General features: G+C 43.0%; 1 protein-coding gene across 2 annotated transcripts; it reads left to right on the top strand.

Moving 5' to 3' along the window:
* The first annotated feature begins 2,896 nt into the window (after positions 1 to 2,896).
* On the top strand, positions 2,897 to 17,148 carry NOM1 (nucleolar protein with MIF4G domain 1). 2 transcript variants are annotated; one of them, XM_048511475.1, is made up of 11 exons: positions 2,897 to 3,869; positions 5,751 to 5,836; positions 6,304 to 6,499; positions 7,134 to 7,457; positions 8,190 to 8,300; positions 8,634 to 8,801; positions 10,215 to 10,336; positions 13,438 to 13,570; positions 14,833 to 14,964; positions 16,010 to 16,119; positions 16,554 to 17,148. In XM_048511475.1, exons 1-11 carry the CDS (start codon positions 2,997 to 2,999, stop codon positions 16,729 to 16,731), a joined length of 2,433 nt encoding a protein of 810 aa, XP_048367432.1. In that variant the 5' UTR covers positions 2,897 to 2,996; the 3' UTR covers positions 16,732 to 17,148. The 2 variants fall into 2 exon arrangements, with proteins under 2 accessions (XP_048367432.1, XP_048367431.1); XM_048511474.1 differs by having other exon boundaries at positions 5,712 to 5,836.
* The last annotated feature ends 737 nt before the right edge of the window (positions 17,149 to 17,885 follow it).

The raw sequence follows: 17,885 nt of genomic DNA, 5'->3' as shown, positions 1-17,885 counted from the left end.
CAGATGTGAATGCGGTGAGACACACAACTACCGTTTTCAATGTCAGGTTAGTTTTTAGCACAGCATCTAATTTGGTCCTCTTTGTAAAGTGAGGTTATTGAAGGTGTTGGGTTGTATTTACAACTCCATTCAGCTAGGTGTGGAGCTTCTTGTAGCACAAGGACTTAGCTGAATTTAGTGGCAGAATCCAATCCTTTTAGCATGCCTGTTTGTAATTTTAAAACTGGCGGGCTCTGATGTGAACAAATAAAGGTTCCTTCCATCCAAATGTGTACATGGATCCTTAACTGCTTCAGACATGTGTGTAGCAGAAAGGACCCAAGCATAATTTATCTTAGCATGATAGAAATGTGAACATCAACACCCCCATTCCAACCACCCCATTTGAACATCAACACCTACTGAAACCTTCTCAGTCTAGTGCTGAGATTCTTTGACTTACCCAGTAAAAACTCCTGCAAACTTGATCTTTCAAAAAGCAGACAAGCGAAAGCCCACCGGACTTGATGCTAATGTATACCCTCATTGGTAAAAATGCTAATAATAAACTTATAGGGGTTTTCCTGAGTGTCAGTGAAACACAGTTTGACCTTGGAACCTTTCAGAAAAATAGACTGGGACTACAACATCTCCTCCTAAATACTGTGAAAGATTCAGCACAACCTCCTAAGCCAAAGAAGTAGAAATATTCATTATGTATAACAGAGGCTTTTTTTCTTGGAACTGGAAGGCTACAGTTCCGATGCTTGTGGCACCTAGGATACATGATGTAATAGTTGAAAAAGGAGCAATGCATAGAAGGTAACAAACCATCTTCTGAAAATTAATGAGTTATTAAAGTTTTCCAGCCAGAACTGGATTCAAACGTTCAGTACTTAGGAGGACAAGGAATGACAGCCATGGGACAAAAGCCCAGGGACAAGGAGTCCAGGCGTGGCACTGCGGCGGATGCAAATAAGGCAATGCTGGCAGCCAGGTTTTTTGTTGGCAGTCTCAACCACATGGCTGAAGGTTGGTTAGACACAGATGCTCAATAACCTTTTCACTTTCACTTCTTTGTATTGGAAGGAAGGTTCAAACCCTAGCACTGGTAGGGAGGGGCCGTAGCTCTGTGGTAGAGCATCAATTCTGCATAAGCAAGATTCCAGGTTCATTCCCCAGCCTGTCCAGTTAAAAAGTCAGATGCAGAAGACCTCACCCAAGATCCTGAAGAGCCGCTCCCAGCCAGAAAGAAATTGGAGTTCCATAGCACCCTAAAGGCCAATAATTTTTCCAAGAAAATTAGCACATTTGGTCAGATGCCAGTCAGAGAAGACAACACTGAATTTGACGTGCCAGTTCAATATAAAGTAATATCATATGTTCGCATTTAGGAGAAATTCTAATTGCTCCCTACCAGCAACGCAGAAGAATAGGAAGAGTTTGGATTTATACCCTGCCTTTCTATTCCGTAAGGAGTCTCAAGACAGCTGACAAACTCTTTTCCATTCCTCTCCCCACCACAGGTAGGTGGGGCTGAGAGAGTTCTGAAGAACTGTTGGTAGCCCAAGGCCGTCCAACAGGCCTCATGTGTAGGAGTGGGGAAACAAATCCAGTCCACATATCAGAGTCCACTGCTCTTAACCACTATAGCATGCTGGTTCTGTGTTACTTCAATAGGCTCCAAGTAGGATTGCCAATTAAATGGAATTAACAAGGCTGTTCAATTTAGGGATGTATCTCCCACTCCTGTGCAAACAGGGAAGGAAGAAGCTGGTTCATTTCCCCCATGTACACATTCACATGTAAAGATTAATTTTCACACTGTCTGTTTTGCATTGGAAAGCCAAGAGGCCTGGAAGCAAGAGTAAGGATCCTCACTCATTATAGCTTCACAATATCTTGCATACAGTGGCGTAGCGCCAACAGGGTAGGGGCGTGGCAGAGGCGCAGGGTGCACGCCTGCCCCGGGCACAATTCTCCTTCACTCCAGCCCTGCTTGCATAGCTGGTTACTGTATCTACTAATTATGCACTGCATTTTTTGTTAATCCTACTTTGCCTATCTAAGAACAGCTGGGAAGAGCCTTCACCTATCCTGAGAGGGTGAAACTCACCCACTCTTATGTTGGATAAGTTTTTAAATACCGTATTATTATTATTATATCTGGTTTAAACCAGCCTCCCTTGGTAAGTCCCCTTCCTGCAGCCTTTCTGTTAGGAATATAAGGTCCATCAGTTTAATGGACACATATGCCAATGCATCTGATGAAGTGAACTGACTCACAAAACCTTACACTGGAATAAATTTTGTTAATCTTGAAGGTGCCACCGGCCCATTGTTTTATTGTATCCCTACTAATAAAATCCATACTCCGGATACATCGTACACTTATGCTGTCAAAGAACCAAAGCAGGGAAGATGGAATTATACAACTTCCTTGTGATGTAGATACCGTAAACCTCCATTCTCCACACATCTGGAAATCTTTCTTCTTTCTAATCACAACTTGTGTAGTGAGATGCATCACCTACAAAATTCAGAAGGTGTGTTTTTGTTCTGCATACAAGTCTGTTGGTGGGAAAATTTCATTCAGCTGCTTTCATGCTTAAGATCCAAGCTATGTTTATGAACTGGGGGTCCATCCATATTACAGAACATAAGCATGCAGGCCAAGTGCCACTGAGTTCAACAGGGTTTGTTCTAGTCTGGAAGGATCCTTGGCATCAAAGCTTTGGGACTGAGGCTAAGCAATCCATCAAAAAACTACAGTTCCCAGCATTCCTTGAGGAACGGCACCGTAAATTCTTCTAACAGATTTAAAGCATAATTTAAAGGTATAGCCGAGTGCCGACACTTTCCCTTTCCCTGTCTTCGCTGTAATGTGCTCACTCGCCGGAAGGTGGCGCTGCCTCCCCCAGTCTCACTAGGCCGCGTCCAAAACCGAGGCCTCTTCAAGATGGCGGCGGCCATGGAGCCCAGCGCCTGAGTAGAGGGGCCTGGTCCGCGCGGGCGCCATGAAGCCAACGGCCTCCTCCTCAGGACCTGTGAAAGGCCCGGCCCAAAGAAAGGGCCGGGGGAAGAAGCAGGCAGGGCGGTTGCAGAAACTAGGCATGGCGGTGCGGGAGTTCGTCGAGGCGGCGGGGGGCTCCGCCTCTCCCGGGGCCCTGCTGCAGCAGCAGCCGCCGAAATGGAGCGGCCGAAGGAACCGGCGGGAGCTGAAGCGGGAAAAGCGCAAATTGAAGCGAGGCCGCCGCCGCCTTCTCCTCAGCGGCAAGGAGGCGGCTGAGGCGCGAAGCGATCGGCCGCCTTGCCCGGCTTCGGGCGACAGGGAACAGCGGCCGCCGAAGACAAAGAAGGCGCCACAGCCGCCGACCCCGGAGAAACGTGTCCCCGCGGCGGAAGGGCGGCCGGCGCGGCCCAGCCCGGCTCCTTCGGCGACGTCTCTGACTCGCAAGCGGGCGCTGCTGGAGGCCAATGAGGCCGAGGAACGGGAGATCCGGAGGCTGGAGAGGCAGCTGGGCCTCAGCAAGCGTCGGAAGAAGCAGGCCGGGCAAGGGGAGGCGAGCCTGCCTCAGAGCTTCTCTCGGGACGGGCTGGGCTACGTGCTGGGGGCCCTGGGCTCGGGGGCCGCCTTCTCCGGCCTGTACGAGAGCAGCGAAGGAGAGGAGGACGCCGAGGAGGAGGAAGAGGTGGTGGAAGGGAGGTCGGAGGAGGAGGAGGAAGGCCTGAGCAGTCAGGAAGAAGAAATGGAAGACGAGGGAGATGCTTTAGCTACAGAGGAAGATGCAGGATGCTCAGAAGAGTCCAGCGTGGAAGAAGAGGGCCAGGCTGAGGAAGGAGAAAGCCCAGAGGCCTTGAGTCCTGGATCTCCCAGAGAGGAAAAAGAGGTCTGTAGAAAGAGGACCAAAGGCAGCTGGAAAGCAGCAGTGGCGTAGGAGGTTAAGAGCTCGTGTATCTAATCTTGAGGAACCGGGTTTGATTCCCAGTTCTGCCGCCTGAGCTGTGGAGGCTTCTCTGGGGAATTCAGATTAGCCTGTACACTCCCACACACGCCAGCTGGGTGACCTTGGGCTAGTCACAGCTTCTCGGAGCTCTCTCAGCCCCACCTACCTCACAGGGTGTTTGTTGTGAGGGGGGAAGGGCAAGGAGATTGTAAGCCCCTTTGAGTCTCCTACAGGAGAGAAAGGGGGAATATAAATCCAAACTCTTCTTCTTCTGCTTCTTCTTACTGATGTCCAGGTAGGGACTGGAGCTCTTCCAGAGTTAAGTGAGCTCCACATTGCAGAGATCAGTTCCCGTGCAGAAAGTAGCAACTTGGGAATGCGGACTCTGGTGTACCAAAGAGTGTAGGAAAAGCTGAAGTCACTTCCCAGGTACTCCCCCCTCCCTCAAATCTCTGGACATTTTCCTGCAATCACACCATTCTAGGCCTTTTGAAGACTTCCTTCAGTTTACCTAACTTTTTTTGAACAGAAGCGTCACTTCAGCTGGAGGAAGGTTTCTTACGTTGGAGTAACTTCATCCAGACTAGGGTAGGATGGTGCCCATTAACCAGTTTAGCATCCAGCCTGATGGAAGGCTGTACAAAACCCAAGAACTTGCTGGAAAATTTATTATGTTTTGCATTGGTGAGGAGGGGCCAGGCTCAGTGGTAGAACTTTGGTTTGGTGTGCAGAAAGGCCCATGTTCAATGCCTACCGTGTTTCCCCGAATATAAGACAGTGTCTTATATTAATTTTTGCTCCCAAAGATGCGCTATGTCTTATTTTCAGGGGATGTCTTATTTTTTCTGTGTTCTGTTCGTCAGGCATGCTTCCAAACAAAAACTTTGCTATGTCTTACTTTCGGGGGATGCCTTATATTTCGCACTTCAGCAAAACCTCTACTATGTCTTATTTTTCGGGGATGTCTTATATTAGGGGAAACAGGGTAGCATGCCCAATGAAAAGGAGCGAGTAATAGGCAATATGAAAGTTCTCTCCCCGAGTCCCACTGATGAGGGAGCAATAACCAATCCCAGCTGCTTGGCAAGCACCCCTGCCTGATATGCATGTTTGGAAATAGCACTGGTTGTATTCACTGTTTTGTGTTTTAGAATGTGCTTAAAAGGGTAAGTATACAGAGAAGTCCTGTTAGGTTGAACTTAGTTTTAAAAATGTGTGCAAGAGGTCAAAGCCTTACAATGGCAAATTATGGTGTTTGATACCCAGAATTTAACTTTTCCGGGTCTATGTTTGTTTATTCTCTTCTCCATTTGTGTAATTTATATATTTACCTCATTTATATCTCACTTTTCTCCCTGTGGGGTCCAAAGCAGCTTACATCACTTACCTCTATTCCATTTTATGGTCACAACAACCCAGTGAGGTAGGCCAGGGCTAGGCTGAGAGTGCATGACTGGCCCAAGGTTTCCATGGCAGAGTGGGGGATCCATGACAGAGTGGGGGATCAAACCTAGGTGTCCCAGGTCCAGAGTTTCCATGACAGAGTGGGGGATCAAACCTAGGTGTCCCAGGTCCAGAGTTTCCATGACAGAGTGGGGGATCAAACCTAGGTGTCCCAGATCGTAGTCTGAAACTCTAGCCACTACACTGGCTCACTGGTGAGCAAATGTCATGTATCTGCCAATATAAAATAGGAATGAGAAATGTACATAATCTCTGAATGCATGACAATATGCTGAAGTTTAGTTATTGAATAACATTTTAGCTTGTTCGTTTTCTATTTAGAGACCTTCCCATGATGCTACAAAGTATGTTCCTCCTCAGATGCGAAGGTCTGAAGAGACAGTGGATGTTAAAAAGAGAGAAGAATTGGAAAGACTGAAGAAAACATTGAAAGGTCTTGTTAACAGGTGATTATAAAGCTTCTTAGCAATCTGTCCTTCCAGGGAACAGATTCTTCTGCCAACAAAACATTAGTTGGACTTCTAATTTCCACTGCTTCATTGGATCATGCGTCTCCTGAGGTTTTTGTTTTGTTTTTATTTGTTTGGGGATGTAGGTTGTGCTCACACACTAGACCTAGTATGAAACATGGTCCTCAGAAGCCAGATTCATCAATAATGATTAATAGGAAGACTTAAATGCGTGGGAGTGACAAACCACAGCATAAGCGCAGTCAAGTGTTTGCCTGTTTTTGAATCAAACCAGAAGAGTCAAATATGTTCCCAAATACCTTTTCTAAAAATTCTCTTTAAATACCTATACAAGCAGCGAGGAACAGAATTGATGGTTTAACATGATTTTAAAATGATAATAATGGACTGGAAGAATAAAACGAATGCTGTGTCTTGCTTCTGTATGATTTGCTTCTCATTAGGTTGAGCGAACCTAACTTGGCCTCTATAAGTGGGCAACTGGAAGAACTGTACATGACAAACAGTAGAAAAGACATGAATGAGACCCTGACAGATGTTCTGCTGAGTGCCTGTGTCACGCTCTCTGTGATGCCCTCCAGACTAATGATGGAGCATGTCCTTTTAGTTAGCGTCCTTCATAATACAGTAGGAATTGAGGTAATCTTTCTTTTCTGGGTCTCTGCTTTTTTGTGTTTCAGTTGGGAAACATATTAATGGGGTGCCAATTTATGGACGACATGTCTTAGATTTATCAGCATTTGGAGGTGCTGTATAGCTAAGTGGCAGAATAAAAAAATGTAAATAAAATAATTATTTTAGAAGACATGTGCCATGTTTCCCCGAAAATAAGACAGGGTCTTATATTAATTTTTGCTCCAAAAGATGCGTTAGGGCTTATTTTCAGGGGATGTCTCATTTTTTCCCATGATTTTGCACTCCCCACGTGACCAGATCAGCTGCGCTGGGGAATTTTTAATTAGGGCTTATTTTGGGAGTAGGGCTTGTATTTCAAGCATCCTCCAAAAATCCCGAAAAATCATTCTAGGGCTTATTTTGGGGGGTAGGGCTTATTTTCGGGGAAACAGGATAGGACCGCAACGTTAGTTGGATTTATTTTTAATGGGCTAAATTAGGCTAATGGGCTAAATTAGGAAAGTCCAACTCTTGGCCATGCTGGCAGGGGCTGATGGGAACCATAGTCCATGAACATCTGGGGCGCCAGAGTTGGACACCCCTGGGCTAAATGGTTGGCTATGCATTGACCTCATGAATATGTCTTTAACCATTGCAGGTTGGCGCTCACTTTCTGGAAACAGTGGTGAGGAAATTCGATGACATCTACAGAAGCAAGGTTGAAGGGAAAGAATGTGAAAACCTGCTTTCCTTAATTGGCCATTTGTATAATTTCTACGTAGTGAATTCACTGCTGATCTTTGACATCTTAAAGAAGCTTGCTGGCACTTTTTCTGAGCAGGATATTGAGCTGATTCTGCTGCTGCTGAAAAATGTGGGATTTTCCTTGAGGAAAGATGATGCTCTGGCATTGAAAGAGCTTATTACTGAGACCCAGAAAAAAGCGAACGCTGTAGGGAAGCAGTTCCAGGACCAATCAAGGGTATGAGTGCATTTTAAAAATACCTTTTTAGATATTTTGTAAAAATCTAAAGCCAAATTTAGCACGACCTCCATGTGTCTTTCCTCTACGTTGATGTATGATGTTTGCATTAGCTGTCTGGATAGCCCTGACTATATTGATCTTGTTGGAGCCTGGAAGCTAAGCAAGGTTGGTATTAGGCTGCAAGAAGTCCAGGAGTGCTAGGCAGAGGGCAGGCAATGGCAGATCTCTGCTCATCTCATGCCTTGAAATCGCCATGATTCGGAGGTTGGGATATGACAGCAAACCATTATGATGGTGATGACTGCCAATTACTGCTATTAGGAATGGTCTCTGTATTTGTCTGGGTCACATGTGAGTTTTATGTAATACATCTTGCCATTTATTTCCTGCATTTCATGACCCTTTGACCTTGCTGACAAGTTCTTTTCATTCCTACACACACACACACAGCTAGTGAGGGCCCACTACGTGCATCGCAAAGTGGGCTACAATGCGGTTAGTTTTCACCTGAAAAGCATTCCCTGGAAATGCTGTAGAATAGAGGATTTTTTTAAAGTTTGAAAAGGGTAGAAGATGTTTTATAAACCTGTCAAAACCTGATTTTGTTTGGCAGATTTTAACATCAGAGCAAATAACACTGTCGCTCTGGTTCAAGTTTTGTTTCTACATTGGATATGTTTGCTATTTTAGGTTACTAGAGCAATAACACAGATTTATTTGTCTTGAAAGGTTTGCTTTATGCTGGAGACGATGCTGGCGCTGAAAAATAATGACATGAGAAAAATCCCTGGTTATGATCCTGAGCCAGTTGAGAAACTACGGAAGTTGCAGAGAACACTGGTAAGAGGTGGAGGTTGCTGATCCCCGACCTGAATTTTACATTCTGTCCAGAGTCTGAGCTTTCATTTAACATTGTGATTAAGACCACTGCTAATTTCCTAGACCTTGAGAGCTGCTAACGTGGAATAGTAAAAATAGGGGTTGGCCTGGAGACTGGAGAATTGGCTCCTTGGCCTGTCATGTTTGCTCCAAAAATTTTCCCAAGAGCACCTCGGTTCAAATAAATCAGAATGTATGCATTTCCTCTAGTTATAGTTAGAAGGGGTTCTAATTAAGTTAATTGGTGTTAAGGTTCTGAAATTCTTTTACCTGAAAACGCTTTCCCCCCATAAGATTCATAACAGTGGTTCTGGAAAAGAGGCTCAGCTTCGTGTGTCATTGGAATCTCTCCTCAGTGCTGACCAGATTGGCCGTTGGTGGATTGTTGGATCCTCTTGGAGTGGAGCGCCAATGATTGACGCCTCCAGCAACAAAGCTCAACATATACTACCTACAGGAAAGGTAAATGGGATCATTGTAATTCTAGTTTTCCAGCATTGTGACTGAAACAGTCCCCCACAACTGCCTCTTTACTTACCCGTATGAATCTGGATAATTGTGGGAAGTAGCTGATTTTTACAAAAACACCAGTGTGTTTAGGAGTATATTCCTTAATGAGGTCAACTGTGTTTGATCATCCCTTGTGTCCTTTTTTGTATATTTGGGAGTGTATATTCTGTCAATGTTGGGGTCAACTGTTCTCCACTTACATTGAATTAGGAAGGGGAATTAGTGTATAGAGTACAACTGATAACACATTTTGTTTATTATGCAATATTTTGTTCCTGGTGTCTGCTGCTGGTCTGTTCCTTTCCTGCCCAAGGGCAATATATATCCTTCCCCTGGCAGGTGGTATCATACTTGATGTAGCCCTGAAGGTTTTTAATTTCTATGATTGGGATCTATTTGACCCGCAAAGTGAAATTAGTGAAGAACACTAGGAAGGGCTACAGCAAACAGTGGAGCAGCCAATCACAAACATGCACACATTCTGTCCAGTGAAATGAAGGTGTGAACTATCATCTTCCTTCCCTATAATATCTCTGCTTTCCCTCCAGATAACAACACTTCATATGTTAGTAGCTACTGAACTTCCAATTTTGACTTGTCAGCAGTAAAGTGACTATCTGAATACATTAATTGAACTCCCATATTTAAACTACCATTTTGTTTTTGTTTTTTATACATTTTTATTGTATCATTTGAGTTTTACAGTTTATGATAATTTCTTCTTCATACATTTTCCCCCTTTTCTCCCTCCCCCCATTTCATTTCTTCATAGTTTTGTCACACAAACAGCAGTAAGTTCTCTGTAGCCTCTTCTCCCATATTTCTTCATTGACTCGAGCTTCTTTCATCCAGTCCATGTATATTATCCACATCTTCAAAATTTCATTCTGTTTATCTTGCCATGTCTTATTTTTGGTTAATGTATCGAAAATATCAAATGTCACTTGTTCCCAGATATATTGTAGCCATTTCTGAAATGTCCATTTTTTCTTTTCTTTCCAGCCCAAGGCTATTGTTGCATGGGCTGCTTTAATCATTATTTTGTACATATAGCTATATTTTTTATCCACCCTTCTGTCCTCCATTACCCCCATGAACATTTAAACTACCATTTTGAATATGCAAGTTCCTGACATCTAGTTGGGTCTTCCTGAGCAGCTACTTGACTATTAAGCCTTGAGCTGTAAAATGTGGTAGGTAAACATCTCAGATACAGTTTTTGATATTGCCCATGTTCTCAGCAGAAAGGTTACTGGCCATTTGAGTTAGACTTCTCAAATACAGAGATATTTAAGAATCTTCATAGCTTCCAAAGAGCTCTCAAATGTCTGGCTTTAAATACTTCTTTTCTCCTCCCTCTTTTAGGTGAGTTCAAAGATTCTTCAGCTTGCCCGAAAGCAGAGAATGAACACAGACATCAGGAGGAATATATTTTGTATCTTAATGACTAGTGAAGATTTTTTGGATGCCTTCGAAAAGCTTTTAAAGTAAGTACTCTCCAGGGTAAGAGAGGCTATAATAGTGTAACTGAAATATAAACAACAAAGATACTAAGATAGAATCCTATTCTAGAAGAGGTCATATCTGATTAGCCTGAATATAGAAATTCTACCCATTATTTACAGTTGTCTCTTCTTGATCTGTAATGTAGATCAAAATACTGTTGCTAGTTCAGCTGTCTGATTACTGCAAATGGATCTGTCACTGGGGTTTTGTCTAAACTGTTGCCTGATTGTAGTCAAGGCTTTGGCAAATGTAGCTTTAATGGCTGTGGACGTTGCCCAGAATGGACCATCTACTTGCATCAGAGGAGTGGCATCAGAGATAAGTGTTCTGCAAATAGACTACTGCAAAGACATTGTAAATTGCCAGTGCTGTCATCCAAAGAAAACTCCCTTGGTAACTTTGCCCTGGCACATGTTCTAATTTTATGAATTTTCAAAGCGGTCTTATGAATTTTAATACGTTTTATTAATTTTAATAGGTTTGATTGTGACAGATTTTAGTTTTTATGTTGTATTGGATTTAATAATTTTTAAGAGTTTTATGTTGTAACCTGCCCTAAGACCTTCGGTTTCAGGGTGGGATAAAAACATATAGAAATGAATAATATTGGCACGGAAGGAAACCTTAGCAAAGAACCCCTGTACTGAGATGCAATTTGGCTGGGACTGGAGGTTAGTGAAATGTCTCTGTAAAAAGTTAAACATGATTCTCCATTTGAGCAGGATTGTAATGCTGTGTGCAGGCAGTTTATCTCAGACTTAAAAACCCAAAAAAAGAAGGCTTCATTGTGAAATGATGCGAATGTTGTAGTTGACCTGCTCTGCATTATAATATTAAGCATTTTTCATTTTAATTGGCTTTAGCGCTGCCAAGTTTTTGACAGTTCTGAAACCAAATCAGACTTATTTGACAGAACAGGTACAGCATAAGTTAAGGCCCTTCCCTGCCAAAAGTGTCTGAATCGTCTTCCGTTTGGCCCAGCTGTGTGAGCAAGAAGACAGTTTAGTCCTGCCAGACTTCCTGCTGAGGCAGCCAGTGAGAACTCATTAACGCTGATTATATTTTTGTAATTAAGTTGGTTGAAGTTCCTGGTACCCTAGAACAAAAAGGACGTCAAAGCTGGTTTCTCTTCGAACACAGTGCACTGTCAGTGACTTACTGATTCAACCTTACGTGGCTTGGCACCAGGGTATCTGAAGGACCATCTTCTCCCATAAGTTCCTGCCCAGGAATTAAGATCACAAGAAGTGGCCCTCTTTTGTTTAGGAGGGGCCGTCTTGATTGACCCACCAACCAAAGAAACTTGATAGGTGTATTAGAGGGAGCCTGCTTGGTGGCAGCCCCATAATTTTGGAACAGACTCCCCATGAAGATGTCCTTGGCCCCCTCACTCGCAGTATTTAGGAGTTTTATTCAGAATGGCCTCCAATCAGATTAGTTTTTCTACCTATTCGCAGTAAAGTGATGCACTTATGGGCAAAAAATCCAAATTTCACATACACGCTACAGGGGTCAGTGCTATCAGTCACAGACCAGGAAAGGGATCTTAGTTGATAGTTCCATGGGAATGTCAACTCAATGCATGGCAGCTGTGAAAAAGGCAAACTCTATGCTGGGGATAACTAGGAAAGGAGTTGATAATAAAACTGCAAGGATTGTCATGCCCTTATATAAAGCAGTGGTGCGACCACACTTGGAGTCCTGTGTTCAGTTCTGGTCGCCACATCTCAAAAGATATCGAAGAGATAGAAAAAGTGCACAGAAGGGCAACAAGTTTGATTGAGGGATTGGAGCACCTTCCTTATGAGGAGAGGCTGCAGCATTTGGGACTCTTTAGTTTGGAGAGGAGACGGCTGAGGGGGGATATGATTGAAGTCTACAAAATTATGCATGGGGTAGAAAATGTTGACAGAGAGACATTGTTCTCTCTTTCCCACAATACTAGAACCAGGGGGCATACATTGAAAATGCTGGGGGGGAGAATAAGGACTAATAAAAGGAAACACTTCTTCACACAACGTGTGATTGGTGTTTGGAATATGCTGCCACAGGAGGTGGTGATGGCCACTAACCTGGATAGCTTTAAAAGGGGCTTGGACAGATTTATGGAGAAGAAGTCCATCTATGGCTACCAATCTTGATCCTCCTTGATCTCAGGTTGCAAATGCCTTAGCAGACCAGGTGCTCAGGAGCAGCAGCAGCAGAAGGTCATTGCTTTCACATCCTGCATGTGAGCGCCCAAAGGCACCTGGTGGGCCACTGCGAGTAGCAGAGTGCTGGACTAGATGGACTCTGGTCTGATCCAGCAGGCTAGTTCTTACGTTCTTATGTTCAAATTGTGATTTTAACATATGGCTTCTTATGTATTGCATTCTGCTTACATTGTAAGCTGCCTTGAGTTGTGTATGGTAAAAATGGTGGCTAATAAATGTTTTAAATAAATAAACGACTAGTAATCTAGATATTTCCCTTACCTGGATGGCCCAGGCTAACCTGTCCTTGTCAGATGTCAGAAGCTACGCAGGATCAGTCCTGATTACTACTTGGTTGGGAGACCACTACGTAAGCTCAGTAAAGAGGCAGGCAATGGCAATCACCTCTGTTAGTCCCTCGCTTTGAAAACCCTACTGGGTTGCCATAAGTTGGCTACAACTTGACTTCACTTTACACACACACACACACATATAATCGAGATGGTTGAAAGTTATTGGAAAAATTTTCCTCTCTTCCTTTAATGCCATCACAGTCAAAAATTACAACTGTGATATGAACACCTCTTCCAACTCCTATGCTCTCAGTATTTCCACAGTTCTGCACCATGCAAGAATGCTTTCTTTTCCAGAAAGAAATACTGTATCTTTCACTCATGCATTTTTATTGGTGTTACCCAGTAATAGGCTGCAATGAAGACATCGCTCAGCCCAGACGTTTTGGCGCTTGTTGCTTTATGGGTTGAGCTCAAGTCAAGAGGAAATTACCTCTTGCTGGTTTTAGGCTGGCAGTGGCTCTTTTTTAAGCCATTTAATAGTTTAGTTCAAACATTCAGGAAATGGCTTTTACATAATGGCAATTGATCTTTTAGGCTTGGTCTTAAAGATCAGCAGGAGAGAGAAATTGTCCACGTCCTTGTAGATTGTTGCCTACAGGAGAAGACTTACAACCCCTTCTATGCATATTTGTCTGCCAAGTTCTGTGAATACGATAGGAGATTCCAGGTGAGTGAGGAACTGGTCCTTGTTTTTACTGTTTGAATAGAGAGGGAATAGGGCTAGTATTGTCAAACAGTAAGGTGACTCAAGGTATTGTTTTTTACCTTTACAGCCCAATCCGGGGGGGGGTGTGTGTGTGATCTGCTGATGGAGGCCTGCATCAGCAGATTTGCCCTCCCTGGGGCACTTACCTTGTTCAAGGGGCAAATCTGTTAGAGAGTGGCTACCATGGCCCTCTGCAGCAGGCAGACACAGTGCTGAGTCAGAATTCATGCTTTGTGTACAGAAAAAGCCCAGTTTTAATCTCTGTCAGGTAGGAAGGATTTTGGGAAGGCTTCGGTCTGCCGCTTTGAGTAGAAGACACTGGACCAATAGTGTTGATTCTGTATATCACTGTTTCAAATGTTCACATGACCCCTACCTGGGGGTAGGTAATTGTCAATATTGTAACCACAAATTATGTTGATTCGGTGCAACTAGCATTTTATTTTGACATCTTGAGGAACGCATGCTAGATGACTGGCAGTGAGAGCTGAGCATTTCAGATTTCTTGAGTCAAAAGCATCCTATTTTGTGTTTGCATTGAGACTGTTCCCCTTTTATGATTTAGTACAGTCTGCATTGGATCAAGTTCCAATTGCTGTCCATGGTGTAGAAAATAATCCAATGAGTAGTGAGCAAGGGAGAAGAGCGCCCTCCTCTGGTACGCTCTATTCCACCTCTGCCTTTGCTTTTTCCTTATGGGGATCGAGGTAGGAATGGAAGCTGTGACAAACGGGTAAAAAGGAGGGGCATGATTCTTCCCCAGCCCAGCAAAAACAGTCTGGTCTTCCCCATCATCCTATTTGGGAGGTCAGGCAGAAAGGCAGTTAGGTCATGGAAGAGATCTACTGTAGTCCTCCCTGCCCTCCTCGTTTCAGCTGAGAGCAGTGGCTCAGCACATTGAGTAGACTCCTCAAGGAGTTGCAAGATGGCAAAGACTTGCCAGCCACTTGCATTTTGGCACCTGTGAACATGTTGAAATGAACTGCATGTCCAGAAGAGCTCTGAAGAACTCCTTCCTAGATTACTAGATTAATGAAGACACAGATCTTAGTTCTTGTCACTTTTTTAAAAAAAATGCTGAGTATTGATGTCTTTTGATGTTTTATTTTGTGAGCCGCCCCTGGCGGGCTGTCCTGAAAAGGCAGCACAAATATTTTCTTAATAAATACTGTTTCATGAGTAACTCTAACCTCGCTCCTTCCCTTTACTATTTTGTTGCTTAGATGACATTCCAGTTCGCTATGTGGGACAGAATCAGAGATCTGGGAAACCTGTCTAGGACCGCCTTCTCCAATTTAGTTAATCTCTTGGCTCACCTGTTGAAGACGAAATCTATCTCCCTTGCTGTATTCAAGGTTAGTCATACTCAGTTGCCAAGCGTTTGTATTTTTACGTTGTTAATTTCATGTTTACTAGATTTATGGTTTGGTGTGAAATTTATGTAGAAAGGTGAAGTAATGACCAATTCTTATCTATAGAAAAATATAGCTTTGTCTCTCTCCTTTTCTTGTCTGTGTTTATCAGGCTTTAGGAGATTGTAGCAGCTTTTAAGGTTTAGAGGTAAGCAGTCATTCCTGTCACTTCATTGAGGAAGAATTGGCAAAACATGAGCTGGATAATGTGTTGTCGAAGGCTTTCATGGCCAGAATCAATTGGCTGTTGTGGGTTTTCCATACTGCGAAGCTGTGGTCTGGTGTTTTTTTGCTCCAGGTGTTTCACCTGCATCTATGGCTGGCATCTTCAGAGGCACTGTGCCACGGAGGGAAACACATCTCACTGTGACATGCCTCTGATGATGCCATCCATAGATGCAGGGGAAACGTTGGGAGTGGAAATTACCAGACCACAACCACACAGCCCAGAAAACCCAGAACTGCCAAATGAACTGAACAGTTTCAGATCTGGTTCAAGAGAGAGCGTTGCTGAACCTGTGCATAGGGGATCAAGGATGTGTTAAAGAAATATTGCACAGTCTGGCTTGGGTTGTTTTTCAGTTATCAGTTTCCTGATACGCTGCATTATCATCTTTAAGAGAATTCCCATTGATGGATTGACAATACTGGTGGTTTTATAAACCTCCACAGTACTGATGAAACTACTAGATGGTCTGAGAAAATATTAGTGTTTGGCTGCTTGATCAGTCCATGTCTTTCCTTTTTCTGTGTGTAATAAGCAGGTGAAATTGATAGGTGTTGTTATGTCAGTACCTTTATGAATCCTAGACTCACTAAACTTGTAGATAGTAGAAATTTCAGATTTCACCTACGATGGGGGTAGGATACAAGAATCAAGAATAGTCAATAATATAATTCTAAAGCAGCCAGCATTCCTACATGCCTCCTGATAGCTTCACGGCAGTGTAAGAGTTTACATTTTTATGTTTCATTTTTTTCTCACTAGATCATTGAGTTCAGTGAACTAGACAAGCCAAAAGTCCACTTTTTACGGCAAGCTTTATCTACGTTGTTCCTAAAAACGGACCCAGAAGAACTCTGCTACATCTTTGGAAAGTAAGTCCTCTCAGGATGTTCAGGGCAGCATTTGCAAAATGGGGACCAGAGGGTCAAAAATGTTTTCTTAATTAAAGTAAATGTATACTTGGATTGAATCGGTCATAGCCCAGAGGTGCTGCTGAACATCAGATGCTCAATGATTTTCCATAAAGCTCTATGGCCAGGGTTTCCAACTTTGGCCCTCCAGATGTTTATGGACTTCAATTCCCATCAGCCACTGCCAATTGGCTATGCTGGCAAGGACATGCTGGCATCCCCTGCCAATCAGCCATGCTGGCAGGGTCTGATGGGAATCATAGTCCATAAACATCAGGGGCACCAGAGTTGGATACCCCTGCTCTATGGTATCTGGGTGTTCTTATGGCTAAGGGATATTATAGAATTTTGGATATTTGTTGGAAAAGTTCAGTCTTTTGTTTATTTCATTTCAGATTGGCTGAGAACCCCAAGCTAGGAATGCTGCATGAAGGCTTGAAGCTTTTCCTCACCCACTTCTTGATGAAGAATATTCAAGCTAACAAAAGCGCCTCAGAAGCCACTCTGCTAAAAGAGCGAATTGAACTAGTAAACAGGACTTTGAAAGCAAAAGAATCAAGATTAAAGTTATAGCACCACAAACTATCAGAGACTATTCCATTGTGTGGAATAGTGAACTTAAGTGGACTTAAGTGAAAGCCCCTTTAATTGAATTTGACCATTGCTACCAAATGGGAGACATCCAGCGTAATGCCAAACGGGTGCTCCTTTGTAAGCCTATCAGGGTGTTAAGAATGGTGTAATTCCGCTGATGATTGGTTTGTTTGGTATTTGCACCTTAAGACATAAAGCAGGATTTGGTATGATATTCCAACACATTTGTATTTATCTTAAAAATCGACCCGTATTTAAATTGTGATGGTGATGGTGAATATAAATAAAACCGTAGTAATTCTTTAACCTCTTGTATATAGGGGGAAAGTGCAAGATGAAATCACTAGTGAATAACTTGTAAAGTGTGTCTTTTATAATAAACTGGTTTAGTTTGTAGTCTGCCATTTCTGTATTATCTTTCAAAGCTATTACTTGATCAGTCAGTGACAGTTGCCACATTAGCTGCATATCTTATTGATTTAGATTCCTTATTCCTCATCTCTTTCCATTTCCTTTCTCATATTTTATTCTCACCACTTCATTGGTATTAAAATTGTGATAGTGACTCAAGGATTGTTAGTCTAGTTCTCTCCAAATTGTGCTTTCTCTGAGTAAATTATTTGCTATTAGTCTAAAATTACTATGCATTAATAAAATCCAATAGAAAATACTGCCAAAGTTTTCTTGGCAAGAGCCCTGTTCTATGCAGTCAGTTGCTTTTTTGGTGCATTCAAAAGTACTACAGTCCCTCTATCTTTATTACATTCCACAGAAATAATATATTTCTGCTTGAGAAGAGAATGATGTTCTCTCCTACCCACAACCCCTAGAGGCAGGGAGTATGCTGATCTTAACATCTCCAGTTGATGAGGAAATATCCCATCTATTTTAAGATTTTCTGTTTTCTCCCTGTGTGCCCCTGCTAGGAAAAAAAAGCTCTCAGGGATTGTTCCAAAGTTCATAGGCAAAGTTCTCTATGTGCCTTTTTTATTGTCCTTAACCTTGTTCCAGTGTGGCATACTGGTTAAGAGTGGTGGACTCCAATCTGGAGAATCACTTTGGTTTCCCTACTCCTCCCCATGAAGCCTACTGGGTGACCTTGGGCTAGTCACAGTTCTCAGAACTCTCTCAGC

The sequence above is a fragment of the Sphaerodactylus townsendi genome, linkage group LG11 (genome assembly GCF_021028975.2).
Source record: "Sphaerodactylus townsendi isolate TG3544 linkage group LG11, MPM_Stown_v2.3, whole genome shotgun sequence".
NCBI classification, from domain to species: Eukaryota; Metazoa; Chordata; class Lepidosauria; order Squamata; family Sphaerodactylidae; genus Sphaerodactylus; species Sphaerodactylus townsendi.
This window is presented reverse-complemented; position numbering and strand designations above follow the sequence as displayed.

Excerpts from the sequence above, each read along its gene's own strand:
- NOM1 (XM_048511474.1), top strand. The coding sequence starts at position 2,997 with ATGAAGCCAACGGCCTCCTCCTCAGGACCTGTGAAAGGCCCGGCCCAA. Across the intron at positions 8,802-10,214 it reads ATATACTACCTACAGGAAAG|GTGAGTTCAAAGATTCTTCA; the intron begins GTAAATGGGATC and ends TCCCTCTTTTAG. Across the intron at positions 10,337-13,437 it reads GCCTTCGAAAAGCTTTTAAA|GCTTGGTCTTAAAGATCAGC; the intron begins GTAAGTACTCTC and ends TTGATCTTTTAG.